Raw genomic sequence first — 17,133 nt, forward strand, 5'->3', positions numbered from 1 at the left:
TGTGAAACTGTATATATGTTTCTTAGCGGGTATTTTATTTTTCTTAATATGTGAGAGAGATGTATTATTGGATTAATCAGATATTTCAATTATCTGTAACTATTCACAGAATCTTAAGTTGCCAAATATTCATTTGTTCTTTTCAGTGGTTACAGCCTGTGACATGGCAGGTGCAGCCATGTATGAGCTGGTGAGAGTGGGCCACAGTGAGCTGGTTGGAGAGATTATCCGATTGGAGGGTGACATGGCTACTATCCAGGTGTATGAAGAGACTTGTATCCTTTCTTGGTTCAATTTCTTGCCACTTTGTACAAGTCAGAATTTAAGGATTTATGGCAGAGGTGGAAGCAGCAACAATCAATAGTATCAAAAGCATGAAATGTTGGGTGTTGTAAAGAAACCTGACTTACACAGGAATTTCAGAAAAGATACTAGGAATTAATGATCTTATTTTAAGAAATTAGTATTATCTTCTGAACTTTCATTGCTCTTACTAGTTTGGTAGTTCACAAACACGGGAAACCAATTACAATTTTTCTTTTCTTTTTTTTAAATTTTATTTTATTATGTTATGTTAATCACCATACATTACATCATTAGTTTTTGATGTAGTGTTCCATGATTCATTGTTTGCGTATAACACCCAGTGCTCCATGCAGTACGTGCCCTCTTTAATACCCATCACCAGGCTAACCCATCCCCCCACCCCCCTCCCCTCTAGAACCCTCAGTTTGTTTCTCAGAGTCCATAGTCTCTCATGGTTCCTCTCCCCCTCCGATTCCCCCCCTTCATTTTTCCCTTCCTGGTATCTTCTTCTTCTTCTTCTTTTTTTAACATATAATGTATTATTTGTTTCAGAGGTACAGATCTGTGATTCAACAGTCTTAGACAATTCACAGCGCTCACCATAGCACATACCCTCCCCAATGTCTATCACCCAGCCACCCCATCCCTCCCACCCCCCACCACTCCAGCAACCCTCAGTTTGTTTCCTGAGATTAAGAATTCCTCATATCAGTGAGATCATATGATACATGTCTTTCTCTGATTGACTTATTTCGCTCAGCAAAATGCCCTCCAGTTCCATTTTTCTTAAGAGTGACACATACTGTAGAGGAAAGCATAAACAGAATAACATCGATTTATATGGTTAAAATTCCATTTAAAATAGAAAATTCATAAATAAATCAGTCACTACTCTTTATCCTAATAAATAATGCTGGATGACATGTTACATTATAGCTTTAGCACTAGGGAATCTTTACTACTTGTTTGATTATCATACTTTTGGCTTTTAAACATAGTATTTATTTTCAGTTTTCTATGAAAAAGAGATAACGTGTTAGGCTTTGCTAAGAGGAACCACTTTTTTTTAACATATGTTTTACTTAAATTGATGCTCAAGATCAGCATTAATTCTTCTTATTTATTATTATTTTTTAAAAATTTTTATTGAAGTAGAGTTGACATACAATATTATATTAGTTTCAGGTATATAACGTAGGGATTTGACAATTACATGCTTTATGAAATGCTCACCATGGTAAGTGTAGTTCCCCTCTGTTATTGTAACAGAGTTACAAAGTTATTACAGTATTATTGACTATATTCCCCATGCTGTACCTTTTTATCCCCATGACTAATTTATTTTATAACTAGAAGTTTGTACCTCTTAATATCCTTCACCTATTTCGCCCATCCACCCAACCTTCTCCCCTCTGGCAACCACTAGGTTGTTCTCTGTATTTAATGAATCTGTCTCTGTTTTTGTTTGTTCATTTGTTTTGTTTTCTAGATTCCACACGTAAGTGAAATTATATGGTATTTGTTTTTCTCTATATTTCTCTGTCTCACTTATTTCACGGACCTTCTAGGTCCACCCATGTTGTCGCGAATGGCAAGATTTCATTGTTTTTTTTGTGGCTGAGTAATATTTTATTGTGTAATATAACGTGTGTATATATATAAAACACAGTATATTCTCTCTATATACATATGCCACAATATTCTACACACACACACACACACACACACACACATGCTACATTGTCTTTTTCCATTAATCTATCAGTGGACACTTAGGTTACTTACATATCTTGGCTATTGTAAATAATGTTGCTATAAATATAGGGGCAGCATTAGTTCTTTGGCTATTTAATTAAGCTTTACTTAATACTTTTTGCCATAATAAAATACATTTTTTCAGGTAACTGCTCTCTCTGAGTACTAGGGTGCTAAATCAAAATAAAATCATCTGAAAATTGAAATAAAATTAGAAGTCTTTGTAGCTATGAAATCATGACTAATTAAAAGGATTTTTTAAGGGTTTTTTTCCTAATGTTAGCTTTATCTTTCAATCTTTTATGTGGTTTGAAGACTTAAAATAAAAACAAATGAACACGTATACAGTGACAACCCTCTCCACCATTGTCATCCTATATCTGGCCAGTTTTCAAAACACACATGCATGCATGCAGCCATTTTTATTAAATCCTTTTATTGTATATCCTTCTAGTTTGTTAATTGCATATATGAACAAATATAAATATGTTATTTTTCTAACCTTTTTTCCCAAAAGACCACATATTATATGCATTGTTCTACACCTTGCTTTTTTTACTTAAAAATATATGTATTCTGGGGAGGGTATGTGCTCTGGTAAGCGCTGTGAATTGTGCAAGACTGTTGAATCTCAGATCTGTACCTCTGAAACAAATAATGCAATATATGTTAAGAAAGAAAAAAAGAAGAAGAAGAATGTAGCAGGAGGGGAAGAATGAAGGGGGGGAAATCGGAGGGGGAGAAGAACCATGAGAGACGATGGACGCTGAAAAACAAACTGAGGGTTCTAGAGGGGAGGGGGGTGGGAGGATGGGTTAGCCTGGTGATGGGTATTGAGGAGGGCACGTTCTGCATGGAGCACTGGGTGTTATGCACAAACAATGAATCATGGAACACTAAAAAAAAAAAAAAAAAAAAATATATGTATTATGGAAGATGGATAGGTATGTGATAAAGTATAGGAAAATGTTAATGGTAAGATCTAACTGGTAGATAAAAGAATTCACTGTAAAATTCCTTCAACTTTGCTCTAGGTTTGAAAAGTTTCATATTGGAAATTAAAATACGTTTTGGAGATCTTTCTAGAGCAATTCATTGAAGCCCCCTTTTTTTTTTTTTACAGCTACATAGAATTCCATCATACGAATATACCATAATTTATTAATCTCTTTAATGATAGAAATTTTGGTTGTGTCTAGTCTATATATATTATAAACAGTGTTATAGTGTAACTATAGTGTGAATTCACGGAAGTTGGATTCTTGGGTCAAGGTTTATGCGTTTTAAATTTTGATAGATTTTACTGAGTTGCTGTCAGTAAAAGTTGTACTGATTTTACTCCTGTCAACAAGTATGTGAGAGCAACATGGTTTCAGTGTGCTTATGTGCAGGTTTTCTTCTTTTCCTTTTCAAAACCACTTCTTAATTCTTAAGATTTTAAGGTTTTGCCCAGGTACTAATATCCTTTCTAGGGGACTGATATTCCTCGGTAGTAAAAAAAAAAAAAAGAAAACAACAATGTATTGCTTCTGCTTTTAGCTCTGTGGTTCCCAAACTGTGCAGAAGGCACACTGGGCAGCTGCTGCAAACTCATTTGATGTGCCAGGATATTTAAAATTTTTGAGGTTAACACAGGAATATTAGACATGTTGTCAGACATCACGTGAACCAGTAGCTTCAGTTAATAGACACTTTCATTATTCAGCCGCACTATGTTTTTGTCAGTGATGTCATATCTTTGCAAAGCTGAGTGTTTGGTGATTGTTAAGCTAAAAAGCAGGTATCATACAAAAATAAATGTGGAGCAGGTGTTCAGTCTGATTCTAAGATTTGAAAATTTTACAGTGCCCAATAGGCACTTACATCCCATTTGAGGAACTGATGTTATTTAAAAATGAAATTAAAATACTATTTTTTTCCTTAAATCTCTCTATATATTTTTCTCTTAAAGTGACAGTTGTTAGGACATATGTATTTATTAAGTTGGTTGGATAGAACTATTTAATAAATGGAATTATTAAATATATCTTTTGTCATAGGTCACTGTGAAACAGTTACTGAAACACTGAGGATGTTGCAAACTAAAAAAGTTTGAGAATTTCTGTTTTAGCTTCTTAAGTAGCATTTCCTGTTCAGCTGTGGTGTTTCCTTCTTATAGTGTCTCTAAACTTTCATAGTGAGTTTTCCTCAACTACTGTTTCTAGCTGGTGTATCTGTTGGAGATCCTGTACTCCGCACTGGTAAACCCCTCTCAGTAGAGCTCGGGCCTGGCATCATGGGCGCCATTTTTGATGGTATTCAGAGACCTTTGTCAGATATCAGCAGTCAGACTCAAAGTATCTACATTCCCAGAGGAGTAAATGTGTCCGCTCTTAGCAGAGATGTCAAATGGGATTTTACACCTTGCAAAAACCTACGGGTATGTCTTTATAACCAAGGTTTCTAAAGTTGGTGAAAGAATGTGAAATGGATGTTTAGTGAACTATTTTGTACTTTAGTCAAATAAAAATAGACCACAGAAGCATAGTTTAAAATTTTCTTTAAATGTACTAGAAGAATTATAGAACTAATATGTTTTATTGATGAGTGAGGCAAATGATTTAAATAATAGCAGCAGCAAGGATGAATCTACTTGACATTTATTTAAACATTAAACAGCTTGATGCTTATTTGAACATTAAACAGCAAATGCATTTGTTCTCTAGGTTGGTAGTCACATCACTGGTGGAGATATTTATGGAATTGTCAATGAGAACTCACTCATCAAACACAAAATCATGTTACCCCCACGAAACAGAGGAACTGTAACTTACATTGCTCCACCTGGAAATTATGATACCTCAGTAAGTATTGTATAAACTTTATCTCATAGTGTGGTCCTACCTGATAATTGTCCCATTTTAGTGTCCTGTATAGTCATAGAATTGATACTTAATGTGTAGGTTTTAAATCACTCCATAATTTTTTTTTACCTTGATGATTTAATTCGCTTATCTATTATAAAATGATTACCACAATAGGGTTAGTTAACACATCATGTACTTAATTTTTGTGTCTGTGTGGTGAGAACATTTAAGATCTACTCTGTTAGCAGCTTTCAAGTATATAACACAAACTGTTAACTACAGTCATCATGTTGTACATTAGATTCCCTTATTCACTTTTTTCAAGTTTTTGTTTAAATTCCTCTTAGTTAACATACAGTGCAATATTAGTTTCCGGTGCAGAATTTAGTGATTTATCAGTTACATATAACATCCAGCGCTCATCACAAGTGGCCTCTTTAATACCCATCATCCACTTAGCCCATCTCCCACCCATCTCCCCTCCAGTAACTCAGTTTGTTCTCTACAGTTAAAAGTCTGTTTTACGGTTGCCTCCCTTTTTTTCTCCCCCTGTGTTCATCTGTTTTTCTTAAATTTCACGTACAAGTGAAATCCTATGGTGTTTGTCTTTCTGTGACTGACTTATTTCACTTTTAGCATAGTACTCTCTAGCTTCATCCACATTGTTGCAGATGGCAAGATTTCATTCTTTTTTTATGGCTAATATTCCATTGTAGATATATACCACCTCTTCTTTATCCATTCATCAGTGGATGGATATTTGGGCTCTTTCCATAATTTGACTATTGTTGATAATGCTGCTATAAACATTGGCATGCATGTACCCCTTTGAATCAGTATTTTTGTATCTTCTGGGTAATTACCTAGTAGTGTAATTGCTGGGTCATAGGGTAATTCTATTTTCAACTTTTTGAGGAACCACCATACTATTTTCCAGAGTAGCTGCACCAGTTTGCATTCCCACCAACAGTGCAAGAGGGCTCCCCTTTCTCCACATCCTTGCCAACACCTGTTGTTTCCTGTAAATAATTCCTATAATTATTTTTTTAAGATTTTTTTATGATTTTATTTTTAAACTTGGGCTTGGGAATAGAAAAAGCAGAACATATTGAGTTGTTTGGTTTTTTTTTTAACGGAAAGCAATATGTAGTATAACATTTTCCTACCTTCTTAACTTATGCGACATTACTTAAAGCCCTGATTCTTTAGGCATAGAATAGACTTACTTTGATTTTAACTGTCAATCTATATTTACATAATAAATTATATGACGGATTATATGAATTCTAACTCTGGATGAGCTACTTAAAACTTAGTCCTTTAATGTTATTGATAGTCATATCATATCAAGTACAGTAGACTCAATAGTCTTTGTGGGTATGAAGATAACTTTATTAAGAAGACCATTGTAACAAATAATGTGTTCCCAACAAAATGTGATAAAAGAATACTTTTCTAATCATTTCACAAGAGTAAGTCTGTTCTCTACAAAATATAGAGAACAAAAGAGTTAAGATTGGGATTCTGGGCAGTCAGCCAGCCTGACTCACTAGCTTAGAGACTCACACACTCCTACATGGAAGAAACACTCTAAGGTAGATAATTCAAATTCACGCATCAACAAAGTTACTGCTTTCTATAGGTCTGTGGACGTTGGGGTTGTTTGTGAATAGTTGAAATCATCCCAGTGTTCATAAATGTTAGAGTATTACCTTTTTGCTTTTGTAAATATTTAATATTTAACTTTATTAAGTATTTCAGGGTTCATAATAGGTAAGTATTTTAATTAAATCAGTGTAAGAGCGTTGTAATAAAGTAAATGAAAGAATACAAAGTAAATTATGAAAGTTTTCATTTCTCCCCCATTTCATTTCTATATCTTTTAAGACTTGTCCCTGTGCATATCCATATAATTTATTTAACTATTCCTTTGTTACTTGAAATACCTCTTTCTCAAAAACTCCTATTTTTTAATTCTTGAAACAGTAATAAGTACACCTGGTCAAAAAAATGAGAATTCTATATAAAGATTTGCAATAAGAAGTACAAATCTCCTTCTCCACTTCCACATACCACCTCTCCACCTCAAGAGGAATCTGGGATTACTTTGATTTTGGAGGAAGGAATGTTCATAAATTTGACTGTACTTAACATCCTGCTGTATTTTTATAGGATGTTGTCTTGGAGCTTGAATTTGAAGGTATAAAGGAAAAGTTTAGCATGGTCCAGGTGTGGCCTGTACGTCAAGTTCGGCCTGTCACTGAGAAGCTGCCGGCTAATCATCCCTTGTTGACTGGCCAGAGGGTCCTTGATGCCCTTTTTCCGTAAGTTTGAGCTGTGTCCTGTGATTTTTCCTCAGAGGATTATATGTGCTTATTGTTTCACTGCTTTATAGATAAAGATTTAATGTGCTAATGCTATAATAAATTTTATCTAGAGAAGTAATAGTGAACTAGATAAATATATTCATATATTGCCAATGCTTATTATAGAGTCAAATCATTGAAAATTTATTGTTTCACAGTTGCAAAAGCAAAGTTTTTTTTTCTAAAACTTTCTGAAAAAATAAAATTTCCAGAAGAAAATCTATGCCCAAAGATATAACTATCTTTATTAAGTTATCCTGGATTTAGTTGATTGGTATCACTATAAGTTGGTGGTTTCTAAAATCAGCGGAGCTCTCCATGCTGCCCAGGACTCTTTATTAATTTATAGTCTGCTCTTTGCCATTTTCTTTGACTGCTTAAAACATCTTTAATTCTCAGGCTTCACCATACCCTGCTTTACTTTCAACAAATGACTTCATCATTTAATTCACAGAAAAGACTGAAGCCATGATACAGTAACTCCTTCAACCTTGATCACTGACCCACATACGTCCCACTGACCCTTGAAACCTACTCTCTGAGTTGTTCTCGCTATTTCTCGTGACTTATTAGTCAGCACTTCCTGTTTCCATATCCTTCAGTATCTAGCTTAAGCTTACTAGTTTGTCAATTTTCTGCATATTTGCCGGTATACTAAATTTTCTTGTTCCTTTGTTTTTGTTACACCCACCCAGCAAAATCCCAACTGTGAATCAGTTCAGAAGGGGATACCCTTCTTCCAGATCTACACACAGGCTGCTGAGAAAATCAAATAATCAGTGCAAGTTAGTACCTCACTGCTGGGTCACAGTCCTGCATTTCCCTGTTTACCATTCTCCTCCTCTCCTCAGCAGCTGTTTCAGACATCTGCACCTGCCTCAAGGCCTCAGCTCCATTCTTCCTTCTTTGGCAACAAATGATCATGCTAGAGCCTTCACAGAGAAGTTAGAGGTCATCACATTCGAAACTCCTTCAATTAATGTACACTTCCATCCGTTCCTTCTTCTCTCCTCTTTCTGGAGTATATCCCACCTCATGTCTCCTCTGGGACCTCACTTTAGGTTATCTCCCTTTAGATAAGCTTCAAGGTTATCTTCCCTTTATCTCCCATCTAATGAAAAAATTTCTACCCTCCATCCTTTCCCCTTTCTACCTTCCACTACTTGTCTCCTCATCTTCATAGCCAGACCTCTTGAAAAAATAAATTGGCCATCTCCACTTTTCCCACTCTCACTCTGTTGCCCACCCGGTTGAAACTACTCTCACTAACATCATCATTCACTCCCGTACTGATAATTCAATAAGTTTTAATATTTCCTTAATTGCTACAACTTTGGATATTGCTTTCTACTCCTTCCTCCTTCAAATACCCTCTTTCTTTGTTTTTCCTATTAGCTTCTGTCCACAAGTTCTTATTCTCCATTTCAGTTCCCTTCTCCCTTAATTTTGATATTTCTTAGAGTTTTTTCACTCTCATGACTTAAATATTAAATATTAAAATGATGACTTTCACATCTGTATCTTCCTCCCAGATCTCATGTGAGTTCCAGACTCACATGTTCACTTCTGTTCATACCTCTCCTTTTGAATGCCTTAGAGGTGCCTCAGAGTCAGTATATTCATAGCTCAAATCATCATCTTAATCACCACTCTCTTCCTTGAAACTTGCTCATCTTTTTTTTGTTGCCTCTTTGAGCAGATGTCACTGTCGTCCATCCGGTAAATGCCTAATGTAAAATCTGTGACTTCTCTCAAGGATCATTCTTACCTGCCCACATCTAATTATTGAACAAGTGCTTTTATTCTATTACCTGGATACTTTTTAATCTATGTCTTTCATCCCTACTCCATGGCTTTAATTAAGGATCCTACCCTAATTCCTGCAATAATCACATTTAATCAGACTTCTCTTCAGTCTTACCTTCTTTCTAAGTGATTGTCCATGTTACAAAATGACCCATCTAAAACATATATCTCGTCCTGCACTGTTTTGCTTGAAGCCCCTAACTGCACTTCATTGCTCTTGAAACAAATACTCCTTAACTCCTTACAAAACCATCTGTGATCGGGTTATTGCTTACCTTCCAGTATCATCTCAGCCACTTGACTGCCCAAGCTCCTTATATACCATCTTCCAGGCATCCTGAAGGACTTCTGGTTCCTCAAGCAGTGCTCCCTCTTGCCCCCGGGCCTTTGGGTATGCTGTTTCCTCTGCTTGGAACATTATTTCCCTTTGTCTGGCTAATTTCTGTTTCCTTTCAGGTCTTAGCTACTGTCAGAAGGATCTCCTAACCCCACTCCAATCCAGTGTCAGACTTTGCATCCCTTCCGGTGTTCTCCCATAGCACCTTGGCTATTCTCTATGAAAGCACTTTTCACATTGAATTTCACATTGAACTTCCAAACTGGGTCACACCCAGCCCTGCCTCCCCACCCAAGTTAAAAGTGATTTGAGAGAGGTAAACAAAGCCATGGAATGAATGGACATGCCTTCTTAGTTTATCAAAGTCACTGAAAAGTTTGAAGGAGAAAAAAACTTTAATGCATATTAGTTTTATATTGAAGAAGTCTATTGTTATTATTAAGGCTATAGTGTTTCTGTGAATTTTATAATAAAACACAGTATTGCAAAGAAATTTCCCTTAGCATTACATTTCATTTCTCCTACCTATACCCACCTGCTCTACATACACACTTAGCATGTGCACACACACACGGACACACACCACGACATGCACTTTCCTCTGCCCTTAAGGGTAGTTCACTCTCCTGTGCCACTTTGTAGGGAAAGTTTGAATGTAGCTGCTAAATGGCACTGTAATCACCAGCTGCCTCTTTATTTTACCCTGCTGGAATGTGAGCTCTGTGCGGACAGAAACATGGCTATCTTATTTGCTGGTGTCTCTCCAGTATCTCCAAGCAGTGCCTAGAAAGTACTTTATAAATAGTTACTCAGTGTATAAAAGGGGATTGACAATGACACCTTAACAAAAGTCTTCGTTCATTAACCTTTATGGCAGGATATGATTTTCTTAGGTCTTATTTTTTGCCTCAGAAGACAACTTAGTAAAGTTGTTTAAATTTGTCTTTTAGCTTTAATTCCTAATTGTGCTTTCCTGAACTAATCTATATAAGCATTCTAAAAATCATTAGTACTGTTTTATTTATTTTCAGATTCCTTTTCCCCAGGTACCTTATAGCATATATTCTCACTTTCCAGCTGTTAAAGATGGTAGAAATGGTTAATGACAATAAAAAAAAATACACTGTTACAGGTATCAACTGGGGGAGCAATTTTTGTAGCTGTGTCTGTATATCTATCTTTGTATTTACAGATGAAAATATTTCAAAGTGCTTTCTTTCCTTAACTTGTATTTCTGTGTCACTTACCTACTTTATTTGTTAGTATTTATTAGCAAATAAAGTAATGCACTTTGTTTTCTTTGCTTAGATGTGTACAGGGAGGAACTACTGCAATCCCGGGGGCTTTTGGCTGTGGAAAGACAGTGATATCACAGTCTCTTTCCAAGTATTCCAACAGTGATGTGATCATCTATGTAGGATGTGGTGAACGAGGAAATGAGATGTCCGAAGTCCTCCGGGACTTCCCAGAGGTCCGTATGTATAAAGCTTCAAATATTATTCTCGAGAAAATACCACTGATCAACTTTCAGTGGCAATTAATAAAGCTTTGTGTTGGATCTGGAGCAATGCTCTCATTTGTCAAGGATCTCTTAAGGAATTTTCTAATTATATTTGTAATTCAATTTGTATATTCAAGGAAAGGAATTTGAATTTTTCAGTCAAATACTTTAAAGTTTCTTTTTGTGGTCTAATGGTTTTCAGTTATTAGGAGAAAGATAAAATAGACAAAATATTTATGGATGGGAACTTTATATCGGTTTTATATGCTCTACTAGGTTGCTAAACTAATACTCCTTTTTCCATAAAATAATGGATTTCATTTATGAAATAAAAGCACAATGGGGCAGGAAGAAAAGTTTGGAGTAATGGGAAATACCACTTGGGGAAAACTGATTATAAGAGGGATTAAGTATGGGAAAATTGTAAAAAGGGGGACTACAATGTTCTATTTGGAAATTAGAGGATCAAAATAGATTGTTTGCCTTTAGCTCACGATGGAAGTTGATGGTAAGGTGGAATCAATTATGAAGAGGACAGCTTTGGTAGCCAATACCTCCAATATGCCTGTTGCTGCTAGAGAAGCTTCTATTTATACTGGTGAGTATATGAATTAGAATAAAAGCAGTTTACATCTGGGGCACTTGGGTAGTGCAGTTGGTTAAGCATCCAGCTCTTGATTTTGGCTCAGGTCATAATCTCAGGGTCCTAGGATCAAGCCTCATGTTAGGCTCTGTGCTTGGTGGGGCGTCTGCTTGGGATTTTTCTCCCTCTCCCTATGCCCCTCCCCCCACTTGCTTGCCCTCTGTTTCTCTCTCTCTCTCTCTCTAAAATAAATAAATAAATCTTTAAAAAAAAAAAGGAAGTTTACGCCTGTTCTTAAGTTTAAAGCTAGCATGACCATAAAATGACACATCTTCTACACTGTTTTTTTTTTCATTACATGTTTTACCATTGCTCTAACTCCAAATATACCTGTAGCTCTATAACTTGAAACATCAGTTTTGAATTATTGTATTTTGATGGCTAGATATAAAAGATAAGAAAATCTGTGTGTTTATGTATTACCTCGCATCTTTGCTCCTACTTCTATCCCAGCTTTTGGTACTCTTATTTCTACATTTTCAGGATTTATAATATTCACATTCTGTTGTGTAACCATACATACAATATTTGTATTAGCCTTAAACCTAGAGTAAAATGGAGTCAGTCCCCACAGCAGTCCTTTGGCTACAGTTTCTCCATTTGTTTCGTGGTTGCCTAAAATCTGACTTTTTGAAGTTTCTTCAAGAAAGGCTCAGGGAAACTATATTCCATGGATTCTTTTTTCTTCATAAGTTTGTTTTTTTCCACTGCCTTTAAATTTTCTTCCTTTTTCTCTTTTCTCTTTAAGTAATCACTACACCCAACACGGAGCTCGAACTCATGACCCCAAGATCAAGACTTGCACATTTTTCTGACTGAGCCAGTCAGGTGCCCCTCCACTGCCTTTAAATTTTCTTCCTTTTTCTCTTTTCTCTTTAAGTAATCGCTACACCCAACACAGAGCTCAAACTCATGACCCCAAGATCAAGACTTGCACACTCTTCTGACTGAGCCAGTCAGGTGCCCCTCCACTGCCTTTAAAGTTTAATAGTAGTTTGGCTGGGTATAAATATTTTGGATCAGTGTTTGTTTCCTTGAGACCTCTTATTCTAACATTAAATTCTAGGGAGAGAGGGGCATCTGGGCAGCGCAGTCAGTTGGCCTCGGATTCTTGGTTTCGACTCAGGTTAATATCTCAGGGTCATGGGATCGAGCCCCACATCGGGCTCCACACTCAGCGCAGAGTCTGCTTGGGATTCTCTCTCCCTTTTCCTCTGCTTCTCCTGGTGTGCTCACTCATATGAGCTCTCCCTCTTTCTCTCTCTCCCTTTTTCTCTCTCTCTCTCTCAAAATAAATAAATCTTTAAAAAAATAATGCCAGATAGAGATCTGAAGCCGACCTGCTTTTTTCCCTTTTATAGATGATTTTTCTTTTTGCTCAAAGAAATTTCTCTTTAAATTTAAAGTTTTATAACTTTATTAGGATATATGCCAGTATTGATAGTTTTGATAAATTTTTCCTGAAACATACTTATTTACCTTTTCAACCTATGAAGATGTCTTTTATTTTTTTGGAAAATTTTCAAGAATTGTTTCTGAAACTTTTTCTCTTCTCTTATGGTTATCTTCTTTTTTTTTTTTTTTTAAGATTTTATTTATTTAGGGGCGCCTGGGTGGCTCAGTCGGTTGGGCGGCTGCCTTTGGCTCAGGTCATGATCCCAGGGTCCTGGGATCGAGCCCCGCATTGGGCTCCCTGCTCAGCAGAGAGCCTGCTTCTCCCTTTCCCTCTGCCTGCCGCTCTGCCTACTTGTGCTCTCTAACTCTCTGTCAAATAAATAAATTTAAAAAAAACAAAAAGACTTTATTTATTTGACAGAGAGAGACACAGCGAGAGAGGGAACACAAGCAGGGGGAGTGGGAGAGGGAGAAGCAGGCTTCCCACGGAGCAGGGAGCCTGATGTGGGGCTCGATCCCAGGACCCTGGGATCATGACCTGAGCCGAAGGCAGACGCTTAACGACTGAGCCACCAGGTGCCCTGATAATAGAGTTTTTGTATTTCTTGTTCTCCTTGTTTGGTGATTACTTGTGTGAGAAGGGAAAAGTGACCTATTCATCTACTATTTTAAGAGAGGAAGTCTTCTTTTAAATAGCTGCACAGTATCCCAGCTGTATGGCTATATCATAACTGATTTAACCAGCATCTTTCTGGTAGACACATGGATTATTGATCGTTTTTTTGCTATCACAAACCTTGCATCACTAAAACATCCTTATGTGTGTTTTTTATAGTTTCTTTTCATGTTTTGTGCACGTTTCTTTGTACATTTTTGTAAGGTAAATTTGTAGAAGTAAAATTGCCAAGCATACAACTGTTATATAGATTTTAGATTTTGATAGCCCTTCAAAAGGGGTAACAGCGAGCAAGAGTTCTGTTTCTCCACATCTTCACCAGTGCTAGGTTTTGTACCACTTTATTAGGATAATTATCAAACACATAGACATTTGAAAGAATATTGCATTCTCAGCACCCAGATTTGACAATTAGCATTTTACTATCCCTGCTTTATTAGATACCTGTTCAGTCTGTATTTCTTTCAGTGAGCTAGCATCTTTGCTCTTTGTATTAACCATTTGAAAACTGCTTTCTGTCCACGTTCCTTTTGGACAGGAGTTCTTTTTCATACTGATTTATAAAAGCTCTTTGAAAATGGTCTTTTATCTATCATGAGTTGCCAGTGTTTTCCCAGTTTGTTCATCTTTTGATTTTGTCTAAGGTGTTGTTTTGTTGGTTTTTTTACACTGATAGGCGCTGATATCATTAGGTCTGTGAAACTCCTTTGAAGTTTACTCATATGTATCTGTCTCTTCCACCAAGTCTTTCTAATACATACACACAAGCATTAATGAGCATCGTCACAGAAACTGAAAATGTAGCCATGCTGGTATAAGAGAGGACCTGATCCTATCATCACATTGGAATATGTGATGACAAATGTGTTTTTTTAAGCCTTAATAATGAGAAGTGATTTTTTTTTAAGACTTTGATCGTGGAATCATTTTTTAAAAGCCTCAGATATCAGTATTTCTTATTCTGAAAGATGTGATATGATAAATAGTAAATTGCTGAATTTTTGAGTGCTATTTTGTTTTACTTATATATGCCTCTGTTTCTTTACAGGTAAAATAAAGGAATCAGGGCATTAGATTTGGGGGCTCTTACAATGTAGTAACAACTATAACTTTCTAATATGTTGGAGTTGCATAGTACCTTGTACTTTTCAAAGGGCATTTATATGTATCATTTCATCTGATATGTACAGATAGATAGAGCAAGAGTTATTCCATTTTAACAGATTAGGAAACCACACTGGGAAATGAAGCTAGTTTGCTGAGGTTAATGACAGAACAGAAACTAGAACCCGGGACTTCTTTCTGTACGTTAGACTCTTTTTCTAAATGGTTTACCGTAGTGATTTAAAAGAATGGAACCTAATATGCACAGCAGAATGATCTGGATAATTAAGATATTAGTCAGGTTAATAACATTTGCTACTTTTGAAAAATAATCAAACAAGCTAATTAGTTGGGGGGTTTTGGTATGTGTATGTGTGATATGTAGATAAAAGCTACAGTGGAAATTAATTTCAGACATAATTATCTCAACAAGGAATAGGGAAAAAGTCTTTTCCTACTTTTTAAAATGTGTATTATATTAGAATAGGCTATGGCAGCAAATAAACCCAAACTTGTCATTGCTCAGTATAATAGATGTTTTTTTTAAGTGGTCAGCGTCTATTTTTTATTCTGTCATTCTGGCCTGGGACCCAGGCTGAAAAGTACTCTTTCATTTTCAACTCATGACTTCCAGAGCTCCTGGGAGTCCTCTCTATCTCAGTAAGTCAGAAGGAATAAAGAGCATTAAAGGATGTGTGGCTTGCCTGATGATGAAACTCATTACTTTGACTTTCATTCTATCAGCTGAAGGTCAGTTACATGGTCATATCTAAATATTAAGGAGGCCAGGAAACATAATTCAACTGTGTGCACAAAACAAGAGGGAGAACAGATTTTGGTGAACAGCTATCAGTCTACCTCATGTACTTATTGTTTTAAAGTTTTCTTAAGGGTGACAAAGTAAGGTTTCTACCTTGTAGAATTATAACTTGCGATATTCTTCCCAATTTAGGAATTACGCTGTCAGAATATTTCCGTGACATGGGTTATCATGTCAGTATGATGGCTGACTCTACCTCTAGATGGGCAGAGGCTCTTAGAGAAATCTCTGGCCGCTTAGCTGAAATGCCTGCAGGTAAATCTTTGTATTGCTTATCATGTAAGAAGGCTGATAAGATTTTTAGGACTGGCTTAGACCCTCTCTTAAATTTCTTTTCATTTTTTCAGATAGTGGATATCCTGCATATCTTGGTGCCCGTCTGGCCTCTTTCTATGAGCGAGCAGGCCGGGTGAAATGTCTTGGAAATCCTGAAAGAGAAGGAAGTGTCAGCATTGTAGGAGCGTAAGCACCTCAACTGTTCACTTTTCAAAAGAAAAATTAAAAGTTATTTATTTTATTTTATTTTATTAAGATTTTATTTATTTATTTGACAGAGAGAGACACAGTGAGAGAGGGAACACAAGCAGGGGGAGTGGGAGAGGGAGAAGCAGGCTTCCCACTGAGCAGGGAGCCCGATGCAGGGCTCGATCCCAGGACCCTGGGATCATGACCTGAGCCAAAGGCAGACACTTAACGACTGAGCCACCCAGGTGCCCCAAAAGTCATTAATTTGAAAGAGAAAAAATTCAGCTTCTTCTGAGGGTAGTGGTTCTTAACCAAGACTGCACTCCAGGGTCACCCAAAGAGCTCCTTACAATGTATATGTTTAGCTTCTCTCTGCATATTCTGGTTATTTGACTTAACTGATTTATTATATTTAAGTCACAATGTCTTAATAACTTAGAAATTTATAGGCATATTAAGGTAAGATTGTATCAAAGTAAAAACAAAATGAAGATCCATGATCACTACATAAAGCCATACTTTGTTTTTAGAGCTTTTTCTTCCTGTTTCATCTTTTGATTAGAATCATGAAACTGATTGTATCTCTCATTTCTAGTACTAGAAGGTATTCAGTAGTTACCATTGTTATTTGCAATGTAGTACTGATCTTTATTAATATTTGTATGTCAGTTTTTCTTAGTTCTAAAGTTTAGTTCTAAAGGTTAGTTCGAGGGGCGCCTGGGTGGCTCAGCCAGTTAAGCATCTGCCTTTGGCTCAGGTCATGATCCCAGGGTCCTGGGATCGAGCCCCACCTCGGGCTCCCTGCTCAGTGGGGATCCTGCTTCTCCTACTCCCTCTGCTTGTGCCCTCTGGCTCTCTCTCTAATAAATCTTAAAAAAAAAAATGTTAGTTCTAAAGTTATTTACATTAATATTGACTTTCAAACGATTTTTATTTTCATATGCCAGTTACTTAATCTTCTATAATGCCTTTTTTCCCTTTAAATTTAGGGTTTCTCCACCTGGTGGTGATTTTTCTGATCCAGTTACATCTGCTACTCTTGGTATTGTTCAGGTATATCTTTTCCTAGCGTATAGTCAACTTCTGAGCTTTCCCACCCCGGCTCTGCTCTAA

General features: G+C 36.4%; 1 protein-coding gene across 3 annotated transcripts in view; it reads left to right on the forward strand.

The window, feature by feature from the left end:
- ATP6V1A (ATPase H+ transporting V1 subunit A) overlaps window positions 1-17,133 on the forward strand; it is a 59,536-nt gene that overhangs the window by 31,225 nt on the left and 11,178 nt on the right. For all 3 annotated transcript variants that reach the window (XM_036107160.2, XM_078066255.1, XM_036107161.2), the window contains exons 3-11: window positions 147-275; window positions 4,266-4,480; window positions 4,767-4,904; window positions 7,080-7,231; window positions 10,725-10,887; window positions 11,407-11,515; window positions 15,688-15,810; window positions 15,903-16,017; window positions 17,010-17,073. In XM_036107160.2, the coding sequence (XP_035963053.1) occupies window positions 147-275; window positions 4,266-4,480; window positions 4,767-4,904; window positions 7,080-7,231; window positions 10,725-10,887; window positions 11,407-11,515; window positions 15,688-15,810; window positions 15,903-16,017; window positions 17,010-17,073 (1,208 nt within the window). The remainder of the gene's footprint in view (window positions 1-146; window positions 276-4,265; window positions 4,481-4,766; window positions 4,905-7,079; window positions 7,232-10,724; window positions 10,888-11,406; window positions 11,516-15,687; window positions 15,811-15,902; window positions 16,018-17,009; window positions 17,074-17,133) is intronic.

Source organism: Halichoerus grypus, chromosome 1, assembly GCF_964656455.1.
Source record: "Halichoerus grypus chromosome 1, mHalGry1.hap1.1, whole genome shotgun sequence".
Taxonomy (NCBI): Eukaryota; Metazoa; Chordata; class Mammalia; order Carnivora; family Phocidae; genus Halichoerus; species Halichoerus grypus.